At 35.7% G+C, this 26,981-nt stretch overlaps 2 protein-coding genes across 4 annotated transcripts; one reads left to right on the forward strand and one right to left on the reverse strand.

The window, feature by feature from the left end:
* Positions 1-384: 384 nt before the first annotated feature.
* On the forward strand, positions 385-3,689 carry LOC105175968 (uncharacterized). 3 transcript variants are annotated; one of them, XM_088877009.1, is made up of 6 exons: positions 385-543; positions 1,826-1,900; positions 2,061-2,117; positions 2,342-2,532; positions 2,711-2,811; positions 2,914-3,689. In XM_088877009.1, exons 3-6 carry the CDS (start codon positions 2,061-2,063, stop codon positions 3,420-3,422), a joined length of 858 nt encoding a protein of 285 aa, XP_088733135.1. In that variant the 5' UTR covers positions 385-543; positions 1,826-1,900; the 3' UTR covers positions 3,423-3,689. The 3 variants fall into 3 exon arrangements, with proteins under 3 accessions (XP_088733135.1, XP_088733136.1, XP_020554337.1); XM_088877010.1 differs by having other exon boundaries at positions 2,923-3,689; XM_020698678.2 differs by having other exon boundaries at positions 2,347-2,532.
* Positions 3,690-21,413: 17,724 nt separating this feature from the next.
* Positions 21,414-23,756, reverse strand: LOC105175969 (microsomal glutathione s-transferase). Its single transcript, XM_011098616.3, has 4 exons — positions 23,407-23,756; positions 23,192-23,267; positions 22,801-22,973; positions 21,414-21,678 (listed from the first exon to the last, which is right to left on the reverse strand). The coding sequence occupies exons 1-4, from the start codon at positions 23,517-23,519 to the stop codon at positions 21,603-21,605; spliced, it is 438 nt and encodes a 145-aa protein (XP_011096918.1). The 5' UTR covers positions 23,520-23,756; the 3' UTR covers positions 21,414-21,602.
* Between the last annotated feature and the right edge of the window lie 3,225 nt (positions 23,757-26,981).

A 26,981-nucleotide genomic window follows, 5' to 3' on the forward strand; every position in this document is an offset into this window, starting at 1 on the left:
GTAAATTACTATTCACCTGTTTTTAAAATGAAGATTACCTCTTAACGAAGGGAGGTAAATTGCTTTATTTTAAAAAGTATAGGGAAATAAATTTCTAGTTTTTTTATAATAGGAGGTAATTTGCTCATTTGCAATATTGTAGGGGCAAATTGGATTAACCCCTTTTATGAAATGGAATTAGATACAGATTTGGAAAATAATTTTTCATATTAATCTATTTACATTTCCGTCTCAAATTCAAATAATATTTATTTTGTATTTATCTATCTTTATTTCCTCATCTGAATTCAAATTTGTGAATGGAATTAGCGACGGATTTGAAAAATAATGTTTTATATTAATATATCCTTATACAATTTATTAAAAATTGAAAAAAAAAAAAAGCCCGCGCTTTCGATCTCAAAAAAACTTCCCCTTCTCCCTTCTGCATTTGTCTCTACCCACCTTACCCTCCACCGCCGAGACCAACCGCCTACCGCCGCCAACACCGCCTTCGCCATAGCGCCGTTCCTTCTATTTCATTTCCCTTATCATTTCAATAAGGTAACAAATAGGGAATAACAGGGATAGTCGAGAATATAAGTGAGAAATAGTTTAATTGTTTGGTTTTCTGTTGCAAAATAGGCGAAACTATTGTGTGTCAATGATTTGCTCTTATTAGGAAGAGTCCGATCGAAGAGTATGGGATGGGATGAGTTTTTAACTACTCAGGTTTATTTGGAATTCATTAGTCTGTTTCTTGCAATCTGTATATATTTCCGTCATCCATTTTCTCCTGTTATATGTTTGGCCTCTTGTTGGTAATGTTGGGGATGAATTAAGTCCATTCAAAAGTGAGGGCCCTTCATCCATTTCTTGGCACCTCTCGCATTTATCTTCTGCTACGTGAGATTTACTTCATGATTGTTTTGCCTTAGGTTAAGATGATGGCAGTTAATCTCTGTGAATCTGGAGAATCTTGGCCAAACAGGTCATGTATAGCCAATTTTATCATCAAATTATAGGTTATAAAATTGAGCACCAGAGGATAATTCAGAGGAGTGGGAGGAATATAATGCCAAAAAAAAAAAAACTTGTGACTGAATGATGTCCTTGTCCATGAACATGTTTGGAAGTTTACATAATCAAAGTTCTCTTTTAGTGATCACTGATGTATAATTAATTATCACTAGTGATATTGTGTTCATTTCTTAAGCTTACATCAGCTAAATGTTTCCTGATTGTTGGCAGTTCCACTCAAGCAAAGTATCTTATCTTAGATATTTTCTAAAATCAGTAATTATATCCTTATTGAACTCAGTTCTCTTGCCTAGCTTTTTCTGATTTTCCCTTTTGTCATGTAACTTCTATTTCACATCAATGAAATAAAACATTGGTAAGCAGAGTGCAGTTGTAGATGATTGTATGGTAGCGGCAGAACAACAGAGAGTTAAATGTAAGAAATGAAGGGACGAGGATCTACTGATGAAATGGTTTTCAGGATTTCATCATTACAATAGTGGCATGTATCTGCAACTAGTGGCAACTGGAAATAATAATAAGATTATTTATTTATTGGGGGTAGTGGGACATGAATCAACTATTTTACAGGGCTACTGCACAGGGATGCCGCATAGGGACATGTTCAAGGAATGGGACGATGATGCAAAAAGTTGAAAAGAAAAGCTACTACTTTGGTGCAAATTGCTTGTCTGAGAAAATATTAGAAGTGCTTCAAATTAGAAGAATCAAAGCTCACAAAGAATATACAATATGGTTGTCAAATTTGAGCACACTTTTTCCAGTTAAGAATGTATATACTTAACTTGAAGTCATTATGTTTCAGGTTCAATGTCACACTTAAGAGAAAGTAAGGAGTACTTTGGCATTTGTTGTTACTCTAAGAAAGGCTTCTAATCAGGTCTCTCTCTCTCTTTCTCTTTCTCTCTGACACACACACACATTCACTCACTCTCTTATACTGTCAATAAGATTGTTATTCTTTGGGTTCAATAAACTAAACTGATTTTGCATTCTTTTTTCCTATTGAGACAAACCAACCTTTCGCTTTTTTCTTACAGATGCAACAAGAGCAATTGGTGGAAATTTCAGTTGATTCATTTAAGTTTCTAGTTCAGGTATAAGAATGTGGAGAGTAAATATTCAACTCTTGTTTAACTCTGAATTTTTTTAAATCATTGCTTTTCTCGTCTATGTCTTGGATGTTCTAGTCAAAAATAAAAATCTGTTCTTTTATGCAATTTTGGTATCTGAGCATGTTAAACTAATTTGTATAAGTTTCTTTCAATTTTTTTTTTGGAATTGATCTTACATATGCTGATTCAAACCTCTAACTTTGAAGCGCAGTTGTCAGTTGCCGTTGGGATCAAGTCGTTCTGGCCGATGCAGCGGCGACCAGACGAACCATTATCAGCAGTTATTTTTGCCTTCATCAATGGGGAATGTGGTCGGCTCAGTTTTCTCTGGATTTGCTCAAGTTATTGGCAAAATTCTCGGTCATCCACTTGACTTCCTCTCTGGAAAATCTTGCAAGTAAATGTTCTTGCTTCCTAGTATAGTTACAGAATGCTCAATTTTTCTTGCTTATCTTTGTTCTTTCTGTAACTACCATCCACATTATTGATTATCAGTAGGTTGTAGTGGTGAAATGTAGAGACTGTTATGTTTTGTATGTTGCTGAAACTTCAATTTCATCTGATTTTTCATGCAGCTCAATATGTGGTTCAACATGGGATATCATCTGTTACATCGAGAACTTCTGTGTGGCGCATCTGCTGAAGTTGGGCATGGTGGCAACCTTGTCTTACTTCGGTTAGTGATAACATGTTTAAATTTCAATTATACAGTTGAATTTTTCGCCAAAAACATCTGTAGTTTTGATGATGTTTTACTCATTTGTTTGCTTCTGACAAGAAAATGCAGTTCTCTTATTCTTCTACCTGTTATGCAATTTGGGAATCTGCCAATGCATTTGTCGCACTCTTTGTCGAGTTGTATGGGCTTGTTTTGCTAGTTGTTTCTCAGCATTAGACTTTTGTTGCACCTACTTGTGTTTCAAGCTTCGAACAATCAAGAGAAAACGCAGGAGGAGAAAGAGAGACCTTGAAGAGTTTGCTGCCACTAGTGAGGAAGACTGTGAATTAGCGGAGAGAACTGTTATCCAACAAACTAGAAATCTTGAACATGGGAGATCACAGTTTAGTAAAAGGAGCAACTACAAAAATGTGCGTCTGAGGAGATCTTTGAGGCCTAGTAGTCATCGACCACGAATGAAGTTATCTGGGAGTTCCATTCATCAGCATAGGAGAAAGATTTTGATTAATTTTGGTGATCAGAGTAGCCCAGTTCACCATCATATTCGAGTAACCAGGAGTACAAAAGGATCTACGCATAGAACAGGGATTCGTCACAGGAGGCCGTAAATTCGAAGAATGTATGAGAGCATAGCTCTGATCTTACCCACAAAACCATATAGCTACTTCTCAAAGTATGGAGTTATAGTCGAGGTTGATGGAATAAATACTCAGCTGATGTAGATTGTTATGATACTACGTTATCTTAATTTTTATTTAACTAGTGTATGTAATATTTGTGCAAATGTGGTGCAAGAAAACCGTTGGAATTCATTCAGAAGGATTCTTAGCATACTTTCTGCCCTGTTCTTCCAGTCTATTTTCACTTGAGCAGAAGCAATAGGTGATATTTTTGTTATTTTCAGTATGTTAGTCTGGATTCTAAGATTTTCCGTACACTAAAGAACCTTTATGTCTGCTAAAACAATTTGTCATTTCTCTAAAAGTCAATTTTCTCTTAAAAAATCAAGGTTAATTAGACTTAAACTTCATTTGAAAATGTAGAATTGTATTTTCTCCCAAAAAAGTTTTAAAATTACATTTACAACCATTTAAAAAATTTTCATTTACACCCAACATTCTTCCATTAGTGTTTGGATGAAATGTTAACGCTAACAAAAAAAACTTACATAATTTTTCAATTTCTCCCCTAATTTAACGTTTTCGTGTATATTTTTTCACTTATAAAGGGATAAATATAATATATATGTATGTGTGGAGTGAGGTTAACTTAATTAATCTTTTTTTAATTATTACACAAGAATACTAAACAAGGGGTAAAATTAAACTATTATGTAACTCTTTTTTTCTAATATTAGTATTTTTCGGCAAAACACTAACGCAAGAGGGCCAGGTAGAAAACAATGAATTTCGAAGGGGGTGTAAGCATAATTGTAGAATTTATTTGGGAGAAAGTATAAGTTTATATTTTTTAAAGGGATCAAACTGTAATTAACCCAAAAATCAATGTTCAGGAAAAAGTTCTGTCCAAGCACGCTGCATGAGTTTTATCTACAATGCACGGACACTCCAAAAAATTACCTGATGAAGTGTCGGACACGTATCGGACACGGATACGGTATCGACATGTTTGAAAATAAAAAGATAAAGAAAGAGTAACATGGTGTTGGACACGCCAACAGGTGTGTCCGACACATTTTAATTTTTTTTTTTATAATTTTAAAGAATTTTGGGTTGTCTTTAAGAGAAAATGAATTTTTATGTTAATGAAAACAAAAAAGCATTAATTCACTCCTCTTAAACTAAAAATATTATGATGATATTACTAAAAGTTCAAGAGATATTCACGATAATTTAACTAATTTAAATTATTAAAAATTCTTCATTGCTTTTCTTTTAAAATAATTTGATTATGTATGTTTTTTGAAGTCACATTCAATTAATGCAGATGTAAAGGCATGCTTATTTCATATTTTATCTTTATAATTTTCATATTACATATTTTAGTTTTTATGAAAAATTAAGAATATATATAATAAAAATATATTATATATAGCCGTGTTAATGTCGTGTCGTGTCCTAATTTCTTTATTTTTTTGTATCCCCGTGTCTGTGTCATGTCGTGTCGTGTCCGTGTGCATGCATCACAGGTTTTTATAATATATTGTTCTTCTTATATCGATTGTTACAGTGATGGCTTCATATAGGGTGACATGCAACTTGTCTTTCTGTGCTAATGGAAATGAACAATTTATCTCTCTGTAAAAAATAAAATAACAATTTACCCTCTTGTGTTATAAAAAAGAGAACAATTTACCCCCCTCCCCCCCAAGCGTCTCATAAATCACATGCGTCCTTTTTCTATTATTTTAATTTAAAATTATAATAATATTTATATCCTTATAATAATCATTGGAACTTGATCAATCTATTATTTAAATTTAACTACTAAATCAACAGTGTAGATTTTATCTAATTTAGATCAATGATTTAAATTTAAATTAATAAAATTATATCTATATCTTTTGTATAATTAAATTTGAATATATATTTATACTTTTATAATAAAATTATTTATATAGACGTATTTATATATATAGAGCGGATCTGGGTGCGGGGGAAGGCCGATCTGGGTGAGGTGCAGATTTGGGTGCAGTTAGGGGGCGGAGGAAGGGGTGGTGAAGGGTAGGAGGAAGGAGGAAGGGGGAACGGGGATGGAGAGGGGCCGGTGGCGGTAGAGGCACGAGGGTAGGGAGATGGTAGCGGTAGGAGGGCACCACATAAAGACAAAGAAGAAAGGAAAAAAATATATATTATTTTTATATAACTAATATATAATATTTAATACATTAAATATTATTTTTATAATATGTATTAATATATTAAATATATATATATATAATATTCTTATCGGTTAAAAATATGCCTAGATGCACATTAGGTGCGTGTCGTGCACCGTTGGACTTGGTGGGACATTTTTCTCTATTTTTGATAACACATGGGGATAAATTATTATTTTATTTTTTACAGAGAAGTAAATTACTTATTTTTCTTAGCACAAGGATATAAATTGCATTTTTTCCACTTCATATATTTTGTGCATGCATTCTTCGTCTAACAGCTCGTTAGTTACTCTTGTCTAAACTCCAAGCAGAGGAATTTATTGTTAGAAAAAATCAGAAAATGATATTGATGTGTCGTGGAACAACTACTATCTTGAAAGCAAAATTTTTTATACGACCATGGTGCAATTGTTCCAACCTTTTGCTTTTCAAAGTTAACACAATACTGTCTAACATGTGCACTCATGCTAGAGAGTTCGAGCAACAGCAAAACACTCAAAAGAGGAAGAAGAAGAAAACTGTATTGAGGAGAGAATTGATGTTCGAGTGTGTATCTGAATTGAAGAACTGAGGCCTATTTATCGAAGGAAAGGGCTCGGTTTGTTGAGAATTAGCAGGAGAAAATCTGCACAAAAAGGCTAGAAGGCCTTGAATTTTCCTCAACAACCGCAGACTTGATTAGCTTAAAAGATTGGATAAATGTAGAATTTAAAGGTATTTTCAGCAAAAAGAAGATAAATAATCGTGCAACCTACCTTGGCCAGACCAAGATAGGAAGGAGGGTAGGCGTGCGCGCGTGGTAATTCTTCCAAAACCCACATGCTCACACTTCTCAAACCAAATGTATAAGGATGGCGTAATATAAAGTAGTTGAAAGTTCATTTTGAAAGCAATGTGGGACAACAAATATAACTTTACTAGTTGTCATTTCTAACAATTCCCCACAAGTAACTAACTCGTTTAGAAAAATGATTTTCTGAGTGAAGGAACACATACTTTAGCATTAATGTCGTAAGATCAAATTAATGCATAGTGAGGTGCGCAACAACTCATCTATTGAAAATGAAATAAATCTTGAACTTTCAATAGCTCAAGTTGAGACCCCCACAACACGTAGTATTCCTTAGAGTGTTGTTCCATGATAAATCTACAAGCACTATTAATGGTCTTGCGCTAGTACATTAGTTTTTAATGAGTGCTCTAGATGAACTAATTTCTTTGATAGGTCCAACTTCACATTCATTTTTTGGATAGTTTTATCAAGTCCATATTACTACAGACCACGCAACAACTGACCTATAAAACTACCCTCCCGACCCATACTTTGACAGGATTTTCCATCAAGTCCTTGTTTTGGACCACCCAAAGCATAACATAGGGCTATGGATACTCATATGTGTTGTTGCTATGGCCCATGACCTTAAAATCGGTAGGCCACTTCAAGCCCAAACCCCAAGCCCACCCGGCAGCCCACAGACGGCCCATGACCCGACCCACTACCGGTACTTATATTCTCTAGTATGTTGCCCTAACCCACTTTGTGTATCTTGCGCCGTCTGCCTCTCTTCTTCCCCTTTCTCTCTGATACTCACCGAGATACTCTTTCCTTCTTATGTCGCCGGTTTCCATGGAAGCTTTCCTAAACCAAGATAATGGTTTAAGGAAAGCTTCAATGGCTTTCCTTTCTCACCTGTTTTCTCAACCGTATAAATAGGAGCTCTCTCCTCTCTTTTCGGTGAACTGAAATTGAGAAATACCCGAATCATCTTAACTCTTCTTTGTGAGAATCGTGAGCCTTGAGGTGTCCTTTGCGACTGGGTGAGATAGTGATCTGAGTGATCCGGTTCGTTGAGGTCGTGTCTCCTTGTGGTGTTACCGTGGGCTTGGTGCCGTTTGGGAACGGAACTTACAGTGGCCGTGTCCCTCTCATTCTTGGATCTGGTGTTTTCTGAGCCGACTATTTTAACAAGAGTTTGTCTCTGTTGATTCTCAGTTTTATTCATTCTGTTATTTTATTATACTGCAATATTGGGTTGTATAATTTTAAGGAGTTTCGTACTCCAAATCGGTTTGTAATAGTTGATAGGATTGTTTTGATATCCACTCTACAGTGGTATCAGAGCCACTCCTTCCGATCCGACGGCACTCTGGTGGTGGTAACTTGCTGAAACCCCTCCTTTTACTTCCGCATTTTATTTCTGTTATATTATTTCTCGAACCATTAACTGAGGTGCTTGTTCCCCCTGATTACCCTCCTGGCCGGACCCTTGAGGTCGTCGGGTATCTGGACTGGGTGTTAGGCTGGAGAGGCCTCAGCTTCTATTTTATCCGTGATACTAACTGTTGCAATATCCTGAATATTATTTCGTACACTGTCTTGTGGGATTTCTGAAATATCTGTTATTTCTACCTTGTGATTAATCTCTTAAGATTGTGGATATCTCGGTTTATGATTGATATACTGCTGCGTGCTTGTTCTCGGTGAACACTATACTCTGTGAAATTTTGGACTTACCATATCTTTTAAGGCCCTGTGCGTGACTCACTGTTGATTCTTGTTTACTGATACTTTGAGGTTATAATCTGAACTGTGTGTCTGCGTCGTAATTTCTGTGTGCTCACACTTATCTGTGATATTTCATAACTGTTGGGACTTTCTGCTGTGATTTCATAATTGTTGGGATTTTTCTGCTGTGAATTTTCATAACCCACTGCAACTAGTTTTCTTTTGAAAATCCTTCCTTCTTTTCTTAAATTCGATTTTTTGAAAAGTTTTTTAAAATGGCCGGATACAATTTGCAACCTTTCGATGGAAAAGGTGACTTTTCAATTTGGCAACAGAAAATGAAGGGCATTTTAATTCAACAAAAAGTTTTCAAGGCCATTGATGGTCGGTACTCTGATTCTATTTCTGAAGAAAAGGTTTTAGAAAATGACGAATTTGCATATTCTTCTATAATTCTAAACCTGTCTGACAATGTTTTAAGAAAAGTTGGTAAACAAGACACAGCAAGAGATGTTGACTTTCTATCTTTCTCATCCGGGATAGGCCCCGAAAAAGAAAGAGCTGCGAAATTGGAAAGACTAGCACAAAGAAGCGATGACTTTCTCTTCTCGGGCCAGTCACCTTCATTCGATGCGTATAGTTTTTGCTAGAGTGGGCGGCGATGTCCTTCCCTCAAAGTGCGGTGGAGAGATGTGAAGGTGGGAATGACTAGCCACGGATTCGCAGGCGAGATAGACGAGTTGATATTGGCATCTCTAACAGAAAGAGAGAAGTGCGTAAGGATTTTTTATTAGCTTAAAGGTAGCGGGCTGCTAAAATAGTTCTCTTATGGGTCGAATACACGAAGAGGTCTTGGCTCGCTCAGAATAGAAGGGGGTTGGTTATGGGGGACCATCCCGTAGGTATCTTTGGGGAACATAGCTAAGCTATATTCCTCCTTGGAATGCGACGAACAAGTCCCTAATGCCTTCGCGTAGTTTGTACTGCTCATGGGGTTTAGTAGTTTGCCGCTGGATTATCCGAAAAAGGGCTGCTAGACTAGACGGATATAGGAATTACGGAGTAATTCGAGGAACTTTGAATAGAAAGGCTGAGACAAGGACGGGCAAATGAACGAGGCATCAACACCTAACCGTCGCCGCCTCCGGGTGAATTCCTTCTCTCTTTACCACCGTGGTATAAGGGGTGGGACTACCGGTTTGGGTCAGGAGGAGGGAATATTGATTGAGAAGGCCCGGGCCCGGATGGAACGTTCATCGATTGCTGGAACATAAGTAGGAAAGACCTTTATTAAGGAATGAGTGTTATGGGAAAAACTAGAGGATCTTTACACTGATGTTTCACTGCCTAGTAAACTATTCTTGCTTGAAAAGTTTTTTAAATACAAACTCGACTTATCCAGAACCATTGATGAAAACCTTGATGATTTCACTAAATTAGTGCAAGATATAAAACTGACTGGTGATAAGAATATTGATGAATATTCTCCTATTGTGCTCTTGAATGCTATACCTGATACATATTCTGATGTGAAAGCTGCGATTAAATACGGTAGAGATAGTGTGGGTCTTGATATTGTTGTTAATGGCTTAAAAAGCAAAGAAATTGATCTTAAAACAAATAGACCTAGCAATAATCATCATGAAGTGAACTCTGTTAGAAGTAGGTCTAAATTTAGGAACTCTAGTAACAGGTACAACAATAGGAGTAAGAGTCGGAATAAAAACAGGAGTAAATCCAGAAATAAAGATTATTCACATAAGGATGACAAAATTAGAGAAAGAAGATGTTATAATTGCGGTATAAGAGGTCACTATATCAAGGACTGCAGAAAACCTAGACGTGATAATAGGGATAACCATGGAGAAGAAAAAGAACAAGTAAATAATGTTACTGATGAATCTGGAGAAGTCTTTGTGGTTTCTGATGTGAACTCCGTGCTTCCTTTGAGTATGCATGAATGGCTTGTTGACTCTGGTTGTACTTTCCATATTAGTCCTTTTGAAAGCATTTTCTCAAATCTCAAAATTGGTGATTTTGGCTCTGTGTCTATGGCAAACGAAAAACGATGTGATATCAAAGGTATTGGTGACATTTCCTTGGTTTTTGATAATGGTTATAGAATGACTCTCAAGCATGTTAGATATGTTCCTGAACTTAGTCATAATCTTATCTCTTGTGCTGCTTTAGAAGATGATGGGCTAGAGGGTAGATGGGGAAAGGGCATTATGAAAATCATGAAAGGCTCCCTTGTCGTTTTTAAAGCTGAAAAAAGACGAAATTTATATTTATGCTCTATGACATATGATTCCTTGGCTGCTTCTGTGAACATGCATGACAAAACCGTTCTTTGGCATAAACGTTTTGGGCATATCAGCCAAAAAGGACTTGAGTTTTTTAAACAAAGAAGGCATTTTGAGTGATAACATTGATAAACTGCCATTTTGTGATGATTGTGTTATGGGAAAACAACATCGTGTACATTTTCCTGCTACACCTTCCCCGAACCCTTCTATGTCATCTTGCATTCTTGACTATGTTCATGCTGATGTATGGGGTCCCTCCAAAGAACCTACCCATGGTGGGAATCAATATTTTTTGTCTATTGTTGATAACTTTTCTAGAAAGGTGTTCGTTTTCTTGCTTAAACACAAATCTGAGGTTTTTGAAAAGTTTGAAAAATGGAAAACCTTCGTTGAAAATCAAACTGGAAAAAGGCTTAAATCTTTACGCACTGATAACGGTCTTGAGTTTTGCAATAAGCATTTTGATAATCTTTGTGATAAGTTTGGTATTAAGAGGCACAAAACAAACCCCTACACCCCCCAACAAAATGGTGTTGCTGAGCGTATGAATCGAACTTTACTTGAAAAAGTAAGATGCCTGCTGATTAGTTCAGGTTTACAAAAATCTTTTTGGGGTGAAGCCGTGTTAACTGCTACATATCTGATAAATTTATCTCCATCTGTGCCTTTGCTTGGAAAGTCTCCTGAGACTGTTTGGAGTGGTAAAAAACCTGATATCTCTTTATTGCGCACTTTTGGCTGCTCTGCTTTTGTTCATCAAACTACTGATAAACTTGAACCCCGCTCCCTAAAATGTGTTTTTATTGGTTATCCTGATGGGGTAAAAGGGTATAGGTTATGGGTTAGAAGCCAACCAGGTTTTAAGGTCATCATTAGTAGAGATGTAACTTTCAATGAATATGAGATGCCCTGCCTCCTAAAAACTGAAGTAGAACCGAAAAACTTGACCTTTAATAAGGTGGAGGATAACCAAGAAGGGGGAGAAAATGTAGTTGAGACCAATAATGATGAACAAAACTTAGAATTAGAAGTTGATCCCTTAAGAAACTCCTTAGAGAACTATCAACTAGCTCGAGATAGGAGTAGACGAGAACGAAAGATCCCTACTAAATTAAATGATTTCCAAGTGGCTTTGAACATAGAAAACATAGAACCCGCAAACGTAGACGAAGCCCTTAGGTCAAAAGAATGGCTTAGTGCAATGAATGAGGAGATGAAGTCTCTAAAAGACAACCACACTTGGGATCTAGTACCAAGACCTAAAAATTGCTCCCTAGTTGATTGCAAATGGATCTTTAAAATCAAACAAGAAAACCCTTTGAAATTTAAAGCTAGATTAGTAGCTAAGGGGTTCACTCAAAAAGAAGGGATAGATTACAATGAAATATTTTCGCCCGTTGTGAAATATACTACCGTTCGTATTATTCTTGCTCTTGTTGCTCATTTTGATTGGGAGTTGAAACAAATGGATGTTAAAACTGCTTTCTTACATGGTGACCTCGATGAATGCATATACATGCGACAACCTGTTGGTTTTATTGAGAAAAACAAACCTGATCATGTTTGCTTGCTAAAGAAATCTCTATACGGTTTGAAACAATCACCTAGACAATGGAATAAGAAGTTTGATATGTTCATGCTTTCTTTAAACTTTAAGAGGAGTGATTATGACCATTGCCTTTATTTTAAGTTTTTGGATGAAGTACCTGTCTTTCTTGTATTATATGTTGATGATATGCTCATTACTAGTCCTAGTTTAAATCTCATCGAATCTTTGCAAAATGACCTTTCCAACAACTTTGAAATGAAAAATCTTGGTGATGCAAAGAAAATCCTTGGCATGGATATTCACAGAAACAGAAAATGTTTTTCCATCCTTTTGAATCAAAAATCCTACATTCACTCTGTTCTGAAAAGATTTTCTATGGAAAATTCAAAACCTACATCGGTTCCCCTAGCTGCCCATTTTCAATTATCCAAAGATCAATGTCCTAAAACTTCTTCCGAACAGGACAAAATGAGTAAAGTTCCTTACTCAAATGTGATTGGGTCTATAATGTTTCTCATGGTATGTACTAGACCCGATATTGCATATGCTATAAGTTGTTTGAGCAGGTACATGTCCAATCCAGGACCTCCTCACTGGGAGGCATTAAAATGGCTCCTAAGGTACCTGCGAGGTACCGATAACATAGGTATAAATTTCTCTAAATTTTCTGATTCTGTTAATCTCATTGGTTATGTGGATTCAAATTATGCAAATGAAAAAGATAGTAGAAAATCCACAACCTCATACATTTTCACTTTGTGTGGATCATGCATTAGTTGGAAATCCCAACTACAACACATTGTTGCACTTTCTACAACTGAAGCCGAATACATTGCTACTACCGAAGCTTTCAAAGAAGCTATTTGGCTCGAGGGCCTTATAAAAGAAATTGGTTTTCTAAAAAATCGGCTTACTGTTTTTTCCGACAGTCAATCTTCCATTCAACTTTGCAAAAATCCAGTTTTTCATGATAGGACTAAGCACATTGACGTTAGATTCCATTTTATACGTGATATTGTCAGTAAGGAAATCATCAAATTGGAGAAGGTAAGATCTGAGGAGAATCCTGCTGACATGGGCACAAAAAGCCTTCCGGCTGAGAAATTCATAAATTGTTTAAAGATTCTAAATTTAGTCCCTGACTAACGTCAATATTTTTCTTGCAGGTACACAGGGGTAGATCCCCCTAAGGCTATGATGAGTAACCAGGTCCAAACTAAAATCTCCAGGACCCAGTACCTTTAAGGTCTGGTCCAAGGTGGAGTATGTTGTTGCTATGGCCCATGACCTTAAAATCGGTAGGCCACTTCAAGCCCAAACCCCAAGCCCACCCGGCAGCCCACAGACGGCCCATAACCCGACCCACTACCGGTACTTATATTCTCTAGTATGTTGCCCTAACCCACTTTGTGTATCTTGCGCCGTCTGCCTCTCTTCTTCCCCTTTCTCTCTGATACTCACCGAGATACTCTTTCCTTCTTATGTCGCCGGTTTCCATGGAAGCTTTCCTAAACCAAGATAATGGTTTAAGGAAAGCTTCAATGGCTTTCCTTTCTCACCTGTTTTCTCAACCGTATAAATAGGAGCTCTCTCCTCTCTTTTCGGTGAACTGAAATTGAGAAATACCCGAATCATCTTAACTCTTCTTTGTGAGAATCGTGAGCCTTGAGGTGTCCTTTGCGACTGGGTGAGATAGTGATCTGAGTGATCCGGTTTGTTGAGGTCGTGTCTCCTTGTGGTGTTACCGTGGGCTTGGTGCCGTTTGGGAACGGAACTTACAGTGGCCGTGTCCCTCTCATTCTTGGACCTGGTGTTTTCTGAGCCGACTATTTTAACAAGAGTTTGTCTCTGTTGATTCTCAGTTTTATTCATTCTGTTATTTTATTATACTGCAATATTGGGTTGTATAATTTTAAGGAGTTTCGTACTCCAAATCGGTTTGTAATAGTTGATAGGATTGTTTTGATATCCACTCTACAATATGGTTATCACCATATCACATCACTCTAGGGGTTGAGGCCCATTGCTCTAGAAGTCTCAAGAATAACTCTCCTAGTTAGTCTCTTTTTAAGAGGATCTGCTAAGTTCCTCTCGGACCTCACGTACTTCAAGGAGATTATTCCATTTCTCAAAAGCTCTTTTACAGCATCGTGTTTCGTGCAAATATGTCTCCTTTTGCTATTATCTCAATAAAGAATGTAGAAAATATCCCCACATCATACCCTAATGGCGGGTCTTGATCATAATAACTTATTATTACAAACGAGCAGGTCGTCCTGCCAAAATGTAGGCTTACCATGTAATGGTTTTATCTAGCTGCTATTTATTTTTACTATGAATTGAGCAACCTGATATGCAATGCCCTCAGCCGATCTGATTTTCGTGATATTGCCGTATATGTTACAACATCACATTGTGAACAAGAAAGAAACTCTAACGCCGTGTTTATTTAAATGGATCATGTTAGATAGGGGTGGGCGAATGGGTCGGGTTTTCTGGGTCCCGACCCGACCCATTCGGATAAAGACAAATCGGATAGGTTTTGTCGGATTTTTTTACGAGTTCAGGTTAATCCGAAACTCGACTATTCCCAACCGGGTTCGGGTATTAAATCACACCCTAAGAATCCGCTCGGGTACCCAATCAGGAGAAGGGCAAAAAGGGGGAACAGTTATTCCAAGTCAGAAAAATAGTGCACTTCGTTCCTTGGCCCTTGCTAGCTGCTGCTGCCGTTTCTATTTCTGCCCTTTCTTGCTGGGGCCGTTGCTGCTGCCGCCGACCAGACATCGCGCAGGCAACCAGTCGCTGCAGCCGCGCCACCCACCAGACGCCGACGACGACGAGCTCTCCTTGTTCGCCGACAACCAGTCGCTATTTTTGTCAATTTTCAGCATTGTGCCAGGTAATTTTTCAACGATTGGAGTTGCTTTGTTGATGTAATCATGTAATAGTGATGTATTTTTGTTGAAATTAGATTTTTGGTTAGTTGGGTTTGTTTTACATTTTGATTTTGAAGGTAAATTTCTGTGCATACTTAGTGTCTGTTGAAATGTCACATTGAAGCACAAAGCTATTTGTATACATGATATATAACCATTCACTTTGATCTTTTACATGCTTGAGTTTGGTTTCATTTGAGTTGCTTGATCTTGATGTATTAGTACAGTTTGATATGAGGTGTCATATATTATGATGCTTCTGATGTTACATGATATGCTTTATTTACAATGTTTGTGTTTTAAAACACTGCTAATTTGGTGGTTATTCAACTTGTTGGCTCACCACAGCATGTAGTAAAATCTTCAATTGTCCAAAAATTAAAACGTAGCATTGATATAAAGTACATTGGGTGATTGAGAATCCTTTCCAACAACTGTTTCCAAGTTCAAAACTTTTTAGTAATTCTCACCTAAAATTTGTGCTAATTAAAGCTAGATATCAAAATGTGGACCAATGAAGCCAAATAAATCATCATATTCAGTAACTGCAAGAATCTGGGCACTGGGCTATGCTCACAGAAAACATTACATTTCATGTGCTACAGATGAGCAAATTCCGTGGACTGAGAAATCAAATTGATTTCTGGAGTATGGTTGATGAAGCATTGCTTGAGGCAACTCTTAAGCAATGTTACTCTGATGCTTTCACAATTATGTCGTTCCTTGTCAATTGTCTAAGAAGTATCCATTTATGGATTTGCAGTACCTATTTCAGTCCTGAGAATTTTTTATCATCTATTTGCTTTCTGTTAGTGAACACCATGAGACAGAGACCTTGAGCTATTCTAGGTTGATGGACACTGTTCCACTGACTTCTAAGCTGAATACAGGCAGCTGGATGCTGTTATTTTAATGGTGGTAATTCCCTTTGCTTGCTGCCTCATGTGTTGCTTAGTAATCGTCTAAAGTTTTAAGTATTTGTGTCCGTAAATTATATTTTAGACTTACATGGATATATTTTAGTGAATGACCTCATTATGAAAAATTGACCTCTCTACATTTTTGCAAGCATACAAAACCCTAACCCGACTGTCGGTTTGGGTTCGGGTTCATTTTTTCCAAACCCGACATGTCGGGTACCCGATCCGAATAGCCCGAGCCCGAAAAATCCATCCCGGCGCCCACCCCTAATGTTAGATATTACGAGAAGAATTATAATATTTAATTCTAATGGTTAATAACAAATAGTTGTAGCAAATAGTTAATCACCACAGTCATGCAACGATTGTTGATTGTGATTTTACCATTGCTAAAATCCATACCTAATGTTTTAACCATAGCCCTTAGCCATGATAGATAATTTTTTTCATGATGGAAAAACTAATTTTTTATATAAATTTTATTTAACCGTAATTAATATTCATATTCCCATAATTTAGCATTCACTAATCTATACCATTTTAATCTCATCACATAAAGTAAACGAGGTCTTCGATCCGAGCGAAAAGTAAAGTATAAGAAAAATCAAAGTAAAAATGGATTGATAAAAAAGGTTTCATGTGCAGTTTACAATGGATGTTCAATTTAGTTTCCGTCTAAAATTAGGGAGAAAATTGAAAGTATAATGCGCAAAAGACAAAAAAGTACACACATTTTTATTTATTATATTCTCCATTTATACAATTTTCCTTAAATTGTTTTTCTCCTCCTGCCGATAATACGTGTACATAATTTTTTAAAAAAGATAACAAAATCACCGGACTAACTATGACGTAGTTGATTATTGATAGTAATTTTTATTGTATTTAACCTGAATAGTTTAGAAGAAATGCACAATGTCGTCGGATGAATGTATCTTTATCAAAAAAAAATTCTTCTTGTTTGATGAATATTTTTACTAATAAGAATGTACTAAAATTATTCAATATAATATTAACTTGTTTATTTTTTTAATATAAAATAAACAAAAATGGTTAATCAGTAATATTACAAAAATAGTCGGTTTTTTTTCTCAATTTAGTTTCTCTCGTACCAAATAAAAGAAAGTATTGAGATTTACTCCCCTTCCAAACAAACCAAATAACTTGAAGAAAAATTATCATTCTTTCACTCTCCCTTGTCTTTTCATTTCCCCTCCCTCTTTCAGTTTTTTTTTATTTGAATCAAACGAATCTTATGTCAAGATATTTCAATGCTAGCTTTAAGCAATGTTTTAAAATCCAATCCCAGACCAGCCTGTCGGACCAATTGAACCGTCACTCGATCCATAAAATTGTCTGATCCAACCATAAAAATCGAACTACCCTAAAAAATCATTCTATTTTTCATAAAACGCTCGAATCACTAGTTAAACTGGTGACCCAGTCCCAAATCATGTGAATGAAATTTTTTAAAAATTTTCAAAATATTCATACAATTTGAAACTGAAACCATGATATTTTATAAAAAAATTGAGAAAAATATCAATAAACCAACACCCACGTTATAATAATTATTTGAATTATATATTACTAATTGAACAAACTCATTAAGCCTATAAACCTATGCTGCTAATTAAATTATATTAATAGAATCATACTATCTATAATTTTAAAAATCGGAGATGCTAACTATGTATTGAAAATAAAATTTAGCTATAACTTAATTATAATTCATTATTTTTGTTGCTCATGCAATTCTTCTATTTTAATTCTTCATCTAAGAATTTTAATATGCTGATTTTACTATCAAATCTTGGGATATTTTTAATTCGAAAAATATGCAAGCAATCCCTCGTGATATCGCAAATGAGCAAATCATCCCCTTATATAAAAATAAATAGTGATTTACTTCCCTGTATTTTTTAAAATACAATAATTTATCCTTTATGTTTTTTAAAATGAAGCAATTTACCTCCCTATATAAGGGGGTAAATTATTTCATTTTGAAATAGATAAGAGGTAAATTGCTATATCTTTTCAGAGGGGGGTAATGTGCTCATTTTCAATATCATAGGGGGATAAATTGCTATTCACCCTTTTTAATTCCTATAGTAGCTTAATTTTTGTTTATTATTTTAATATATTAATTTTTATTGTAACATCAATGTCTGGCATATTTGGTGAATGTGGTCCTACAGCTGTTTGAACCTGATAAAGTATCATAGGACCTCCTGCCAATCATTTATTTATACTTTATTATTATTTTTATTTGTTTTTTAATATTTAATTTATTTATTATCTAACTCACCACTTTTTCACCATCTTTTGGTAGTAAATTCTTTTTAGTCTGCATCTTTTTTACCTCTAAAATTATATCTTTAATTTTTTAATCAATATTTTCTTATAAAAATCTAATATTTACTTGTTATTTTAATATATTTTATTAAATAATTAAAAAATTATAAATATTTTGTTTTAAATAATATTAAAAAATAACACATACATGTAGGATGTCCCACAAATTACTAGTATTATATATTATTAGAGAAAATCCTTTCGATGTCCAAATAAATTTTGGTCCGCCGTTTTCTTAAAGATTTTAAAATTAATTAATTTTTTTTTAACTTTCCAGGTCATCAGGGTTTTTCACAAGCACCTTTCGGTATTTCCTTTTTTTCTCATTCATTTTTTTCTTATCTTATATATATATATATCATATATTTTATTTTATATATTTTAGGTTATTTTTAACTATACAAAAAATGAATAATATAGTTCAAAAAATAGTTTATTTTAAATACTTTATAAAAATAATGGACATACATAAAACGTGCCACACTCATCAGTATATATATCAAGTCAACGTAAAATTTTGCATATAAAAAAGTTGTATCATGCTCTCATTTTCAGTATCAACTAATTTATCCAATCTTTCTTGTTTATCGACCTCCGTACATGGTAAATTGACCATAATGCCCCTAGCTTTCCAAGGCTTTAAGTACACATTCCTTTAATAGTTCCATTATTTCCATATTTGAGTAGTGACTGCATTAATTATGTTTTGGTAACCTGCTTTCGTTCATTTTTCGTATCATATAAACGGAAATAATGTAATGTATTAATATTTTGAGAAATTGAATAACTAAGTAATATAATTTACTTATGATTGTTTCGATTGGGATGATATTTATTGTGATCGACTTTGCATTTTTTGTATTTCATTATACAAATACATACGACTAGCGATTGGACCATCCTCAACGTATGTGCACAGTAGAAAATTTTATATACCTATTTAATGGAATAAAAAAGAAAAATAAAAAAATAGATAATTATAAAAAATAAAATAAAATTTCAGGAGGATTTAAGCGATTGCTAAATAAAAAAAATTGGTAACCTATGGGACGACAACAATCTTGGCATTGGCGAAAGAATTGTGCATGCCCACTTATGGGGAATAAAGATGAAATTTGAGATTTGAACACGCTAAACTCTTGCACTAGCTAGAAATTCATTCTCTTGTTCCGAAAGTTCCTCTTACAATGAAATTTGGGGATATTTATACTACTTGATCCGGGTCGAAATCTACGCGACCTCCTTGGTTCGATCTCCCAAGCGGTTCGAGGTCGCTCCTCTCCCAGACTAGTGATTGGGCCCTGAGAAAAGAAGCAGATCGTCAGGCTTGCTGGGGTGGCCCCCAGCTAAGGCCCTCCGATGCTTAAGTCAGTGTTTGGTTGAGGTCGAAATATGGGGTCGCTGAAAAAAATAGCGAGCTGAAGGTAAAATGCGATCAAGACGACGTACCTTTAATACACTGACTGGGAGGTATTTATAGAGAGCCAGGGGGTCTATCGACCCGCTACGCGCGTGCCACGTGTTCTAAGTCGTCGGGTCGGGTCGCGACCCGACCCAGTAAAAGTGGCGCGGGTCATGCTGGCAAACTTGCGATTTTGGGCCCCATCAAGGGCAAAGTTGTCCTTTTATGAGAGAATAGGGTTTTACCCCCATCACTACTCTAGCAATAAATGCTACGGGGTATAAAACCAATTCTACCCCTTTACCTACCACTCAATTCTGGTTACAATTCAATGCTAAGGTTAATATTGTAATAACAAAATAACTTAAATTGCAAGTAAATAAAGGGTTTATAATTAATCCAAAAAAAATTATCATTCATTTAACTAAGGTTAATTTTATTTCCCATTTAGTCAAATACTCGAAGTAAACAGGGTCTAAATAATTCGTTGTCAAATTGAAATACAGTATTGGGACATCATGCCACAACGGAGGCCCTCTGTGTTGAGGAGCTTGCCCATAAGATTAACTTGCAGACTGCTGTTGCAATGGTTGAAGATGATGATGAGAAAAATGATGACAATTTCAGCCTTGACGCTGGGTAGCTAATGGCGTGTTTTCAAATGGCGTTTTCTTTTGTTTGCTTTGTGTACAAGCTGACTCATTTATTCTGTTTTTCATTGATTCATATCATCACTCCGATGATTATTCTATTATGGTTAGTTGTGATTAGGCAACTGTGTATTTAATCTGGGGATTGAATCCAAACAAACTGATTTGTACATTTTGAAGTTTGTCAATGGAGTTCACAGATTTTTTGCACTCTGTTTCTTTGTCTTCTGTTTCTGGTTCAACCACAGACTACAACACTCTGCAGCAACAAATTTAGCAAAATATATTAAATTTGTCCTAAAATAATAATTTTAAGAAGAGAGCGTGTAAAGATAAGATATAAATTTAATTACCCACAGTATAGGACCATTCGCTCTCAATCCATAGGCAGATATAGTGGCGTTGTGTTTCCACTTCCTTCGTAACCATGAATATTTAATCTAGTGGAAACTTGATTTTTTTGGACTATTTTGCCCTCCCTCAAACGAGATGGATTCAGAGACAAAATCAGCCAAAAGATCTGAAATGGATATATAACAACACATGATAATGTTACTGATGGGTTTTGAGATGGAATTAGAGATGGATTATTTAAAAAGATTGAATTTAAAACAGATTAGAGATGGATTTAAATATAGCTTTGGTCTAACTTTGTTTGAATAGAGACACGGATTCAGCTTCTGAATCAGCCATTGACTTTTAGCTACAATTTCATATGAAAATTTTCCGTCTCTAATTTTTCAAACACTGAATTATAGGCTTTCCGTCCTTGAAACCCTGTTTTCTTGTAGAGAAGGTAACATTTTAGAATCCCTTTGCTTTGTTTAGCACGTTGCTTTTGGTGCACTACCATTTTTGCATCAACAATTATGGCAATATCAGCCGAACGAGAAACTGAATGAGACGTGGATGGTTACACAGCCAAGGAGGTCTTGATCTAGTTATAACACATAATGAGCAAGTACAAAGCTTTGGAAGAGATGAAACAAGTTCACAATCAAGAACTCTTCAAGACTTGGCACCAAGTTATAACGTTGTCCTGTCACTAAGGGTTCATAACAAGTTGAATTTGTACAAATGTCATGGCCGTTTCACATTAACCATTACAAGTTTATATAAAAGCAGAGGTATACTAGAAAAAAAAAATGATTAATGGACAACCTTAGAATTGTGACAGATCAAGTATAAACCGTGTTATTGATATAAGAAGACAAGGAGAAAACTAGGTCGAAGAACATCCTTAGCTAGTGCTACTTGGCATGAGGTCAAAGTTCCCGAAACAACAATTTCTATTACATTGTAGAATAACTTACAGCCTTTTAATCAATAAGCATATGCACTCCACATGAAATTGTGCAAACCATAAGCCCAAGCATGGCCAAGAAACCATATTTCCTGCATCAGGAAAGGTTAAGACGATGTCAAGTGTAATTGCTGTGTGCAATGATTACCAACTGAATAGTGTGAAACGATGTCATAAAACTCAAAACGGGTTGTGTCTGGACAAGATTCAATAGGCGGCGACAGTTTAGGAATCAATATATCACCAACACTTAATTAAAAAGAAAAATTGCAGTAGGAAGATGTATCTAAAAATGAAGCTTAATCACTACGGACATTGACATAAACAAGCAGAAAGCTTAAGAGGGCATGCAACCAACAAGGTCGAGCCTCATTCATTTGCCAAAAACAGAAAATTCCAATAATGAGAACTGAACTGTACAAGATGGAGGATTTAAGTAAAGTTGTAGTTCACAGTCTGGTTGCCTTGCACCAAACAAGTCAGCCAATTTTGTTCATCACTTCATCTATTGCACACATGCAACTCCGTAAACCAGAACTTATGTCTTGTTGAAAAAGGTAAATGCAGCTCTCCTCTCTCTGTAACAACTCTTTCATATTGTGGTACGTACCAGGTTATCTAAATTGTTTTGTAGGGCTGTTTGTTTGAAATATCAAGTGCGTTTCTTTACATTATTTTGTCTTGTGAGACTCAAAAGAGCGGAGAGTAGGTTCCCACGCTTTGTTCTCATTATCTCCTTATACTTCTTACAGCAAATACCATTTCTTAAAACTCATGCGTACATTGTGCTAGGATTTCTGGAAGAATAATATTGCAATGACCCAACTTCAGCTTCTTTCGTTAGATAACTCCATTTTTTGGTCGCTAAAAGAAAGAAAACACAACCCCTATCCCTCTTTCCAGCAAAAAGCACTTATTACCTACTTGATTCTAGATACTTTTATTATGTTTGAGCATAAAATAAATGTTACAGATTCGGAGTCCTTAATGGGCAAGAGAAGATAAAGGAGATGATAAGCTGAACATTCTTTTCCTGCCTCGATCATTCTCAAAAGAATTATAGGAGGATAAAACTGATGCTTATGAGGACAATGATTACTAGTAACAATAATATATGGCAAGATATCCACATCTTTTGACTGTTAAAATTCAAGTCAGAATAACTCCAAAGATCAAGAAAGTGGTAATCGATTAATGCAACAACAAATACTCACCCGATCGAAAGACGTTTCTTAGGATCACCAGTGGAGTAGCCTTTGAAATAGAAAAAACGCGTAACAGTGTAAAGAGCTCCCAGTGATGCAGCAATCACAGGGTGCCTAATTCCTCCCAATATCATCAACATGAAAAACGTGGGCATCATTTCCAGTGAATTCTGGTGCCCCCTCTGCACCCACAAGTTTTCAAATTTTAACTTTTTTTTCGAACAGCAAAACAGCAGCAGATTATAAGACCACCAATTTTACATTAAACAAAAGAAAAAATACCACCTTAAAATCAACTATGCAATCAAAACAAAGAATTCCAACATAGATAAAGGAATAACATGGAATAATTTCCAATAAATTCCATGAATACGCAATTAATAGACAGCAAACAATTGACCTGGACACAGTTAAAGAGCTTGGCGTCCTTGCTTTCAGCTTCCGTGGCGTACATGGTCGGGTAAAACACCTTATACCTGCGCTCAAGATCAAACAAAAATTACTGCTCAGAATACCAAATTCACAAAAGGGTTTCAAATTAAAACCCACCCCCCCACCCCCACCAAAAAAAAGAAACACAAAAAAAGAAAAGGAAAACAGAAACCAGAACATTACTTATTGCGGGCTCTGCCCACTTGCGAAGCCATCCAGAAATTGAGAAAGCAGTAGGCAACCAGAACAAGGACCACGTATCCGTACTCTTTTGGCAGTAATTCCACTCCAGCCATCCTGTTCTCTTGATTGATGGGGAAATTCACCCTTTCAGATTAAGGGGAAGCTGGGAAAGAAATGCTGATATTGGAGATTTTCTCGACAAACGAAGAGATTTTAATGGGTTCAGTGAGGATGATCACCACTTTGGTTTCGATGTTTATAGCGGAGCTTTCGAGCAGTAGCTACTCTTGGTTTAGCTGGCTTTAGCTTTTCTCCCAAGGCAGGATCGTAAACGGGTTATGACTTTGGTTTGTGGGCTGTTTCTAGTTTCATTGACTTTGAAACCTGTGGTTCCTGCTCCGGATGACAATCGAGTTAATTATTTTTTTATTATTAAAAAATAAACAAATTATATTAATATAATTTTTTTTAAATATAGTAGTAATAATATAACGAGTTGCGGTTAGAATTAAAACATAATTTTTTAAAGAAATAAATTGTCAAGTCATGATTTTAAATCACGACTTGAGGACTTTTTTTATTTTTTTATTTTTAATTCATTTAGTTAAATTTTGTATAAATTAATTATATAAAATTAATTTTTAACAATATATTAAAACTAAAAAATCATAATATTAAAATTATATTAATTTAAAAAATTACAATTAAGTATACAAATGTAATTATGTATAATTTTTTAAACAATTGTAAAAAGTACAATAGAGTATATAATTTCAAATGTAAAAAATGTCCACCCGTTCCACAATTGCGTCTGTAGCGTTGACGCCGAGGTTTTCTTATTTTCTAGCCCATATTTTGCATTGGCTCATTTTGCGTCTCATTATCATCACCACCGAACCGACTTGATGTTGTTGCAAAGTTAGACTCCACATTGTCACGATATGCATTAAACGATGAAAATGAAATTGGTGAAATTGGAAGATCAACAATTCCTAAAGGCATCACCTCATTTCCCCTGAACCCAACTAGTGGGGTGTGAACTTGTTGTATACTTGTGATCCCTAGATCCACCTTCCTCAACACTTCCATTAAAAGAATATGTATGGAACTACCAATATCCACAAGTACCTTATGAAATGCGAAGTTAGCAATATCAATTTTAATCAACATGGGATCATTCTGGGACCCCACTACTTGTCCCAAATGTCTCCTACCAAAGTAATCTTTTCATCTTTTACAATACTTGGACCCTATTATCCTACCTTATCCACTCTAAAACTCCTAGCATATTTTTTGTTTGCTCTACAAGAGCCTCGTCCTAATGGTCCTCAGGCTATTGTATGGTTAACTCTTGCCATAGGAGCCTTGTTATGCACTCCTTCCCTTCTCACTTCTTTCTCCTTGCTCTTGGATCTATCTCACTGCGCAACCTACTTCTTGATCTCTCCTTGAGGTTCTTCTCATAGTCCCTATCACGTTTGCCTCTAGATTCTCTCTTCACATATATTTTGAAGTATGTTTGCCTCAACAACCTCTCTATCTTGTCCTTTAATTGGTAACAATCTTTTGTATCATTCTCTTTATCCTCATGAAATTTGCAGTACTTGCTACAGTACCTTTTGGCTGGTGCATCTCGAGTTTTCTAGGCCGCAATACATTTACTTTCTACCATCATCGTTGCTCTAGTTCTAGTGATACTTAGTGGGATGTATCCATGACACTTAGGGTGGTAAAGCAGTTTTTTTTCTTTTCCAGATCTGTTTCCCCCATTCCTCTCTCTCTTATCTCTTTCCCTATCTCGACCTCTATCACGACCATGAGAGTTTAACCATTCCCCATCTTTCGTAGCATTCATTTCCTCTTCATCAAAAATATTTTTGAGCTACTTTCATTAAGTGTTCTATGTCCTCTAGAGGATCCTTATCTATGCTAAAGCAAGGGTTCCTCTTTTAGATCATGTGTTAAGATATTTACCATCATGTCTATGCGGAGGTCTTGCACTTCTAACCTTTCATTTTTGAACCTATCTATGAAGCTTTTCAATAACTCATCATTCCTTTATCATACTATGAACAAGTCGGTAGTTGATCTCTTTACTTTTTTTCTTACTTGTAAAGTGGAAAGGGATTTTTTTAATTAACCCAAATGACTGAACAGTTCCACTTGGGATGCTAGTGAACCATTCTTGGGCTTTTTCTGTCAAGGTCGTCATAAATAATTTTACATTGATAGAATCAGATTGACCATACAAAATTATTACCAATTCGTAGGTTGTTACATGTTTGTAAGGATTCTTAGTTCCATCATACTTAGGTAGGTTAGGCACCTTGAAGCTGGAATCTACTATATTGGTAAATATTTCTTTTTGAAAAAGGTGAATCCCTATTTTGTGCCAGCATCTCTCCCCATCATTTTAATTCATCAATCTGCAAACACAGACGTTCTATCTATCAGCTGAAATCATCTACCTCTACCTTTGAAACATGTTCTCTTCTCTTTCCCTTTTTACTTGACTCTGCGTCTGACACTTCTCTATCGTGGCATTTTCTATTGCTTTGCTTGTCACCTCCCTTAGGTCCTCTTCAATCTTCCTTTCCTTATCCTTGAATAGTTTTCTCCTAACTGGGTCATGTGCTGTGGGTGTAACTGTCCTCTCTACTATGGCGTGTTTGCTTGCTTCCTCTATCATGACTGCAACTTTCCTCGCTCTAAATCAACCATTTGCTCTTCTCACCTTGGGGGAGTTTTTTCTCCTTTGGCTCCCTGACTCGCTCTCTCATAGACATCTGTTCCATCTAGATACGAGTGGGCTTTTCTTAGCGTTCTCACAAACGGTGCCAAAACTGTTCTCATTAGGAGGTCGAAGTCTCTCTAAGGGTATCCCGAATGAAGTCTGGGACTTGAAAAAAAAAAAAAAACACCTTCTGAGGCTTAAGTTAACTCGAAATCAATAGAAGGTATTTAATGTTGCTGTTGTAATACATGTGCCTTTCCATAAAAAAAGTGCAATGAATGTATTTATATGGTTAAATGTATCCACTTGCCTAGGACGTGTGGGGCAATCTCCAGCTAGGAGCTGTTCGATAATCTACGACCGACATGTTGGGTCAACCAAGTTGAGTCCCTGGAGTGGATTGGGCCGACTGACTTGACCTAAATATGGAAAACGCATATCTTTGTCCTTTTGAGGTATTTTTCTTTGATGGAGGGGCATTTATGTCCTTTAACCAATAAACCTGGTGTATCTGTAGCACCCTCTAATGACACTACGATTTTATCTTTTCAAAATATCACACTTAAAGTAAATTCCGTTTAAATATATATAATATGCACATAATTTAGTCCCTGTGAAATACATACGTAATCTCGTCATCACAACAAATACAATTAACTTCTCATCCATTAGATTATATATATACAATACACATATCAAACACCACAAAATAAAACGATTATAATTAGTTCACATACCAACAACATTTTTAATTCGTATTTGTACATTCTTAAAATGTGATTTCTATTTTTACTGACAGGTGAGCAGAAAACTGCATACTGGCCTGATCTAGCTAAAATGC

Source organism: Sesamum indicum, linkage group LG13 (genome assembly GCF_026168435.1).
Source record: "Sesamum indicum cultivar Baizhima isolate 11 linkage group LG13, ASM2616843v1, whole genome shotgun sequence".
Taxonomy (NCBI): domain Eukaryota; kingdom Viridiplantae; phylum Streptophyta; class Magnoliopsida; order Lamiales; family Pedaliaceae; genus Sesamum; species Sesamum indicum.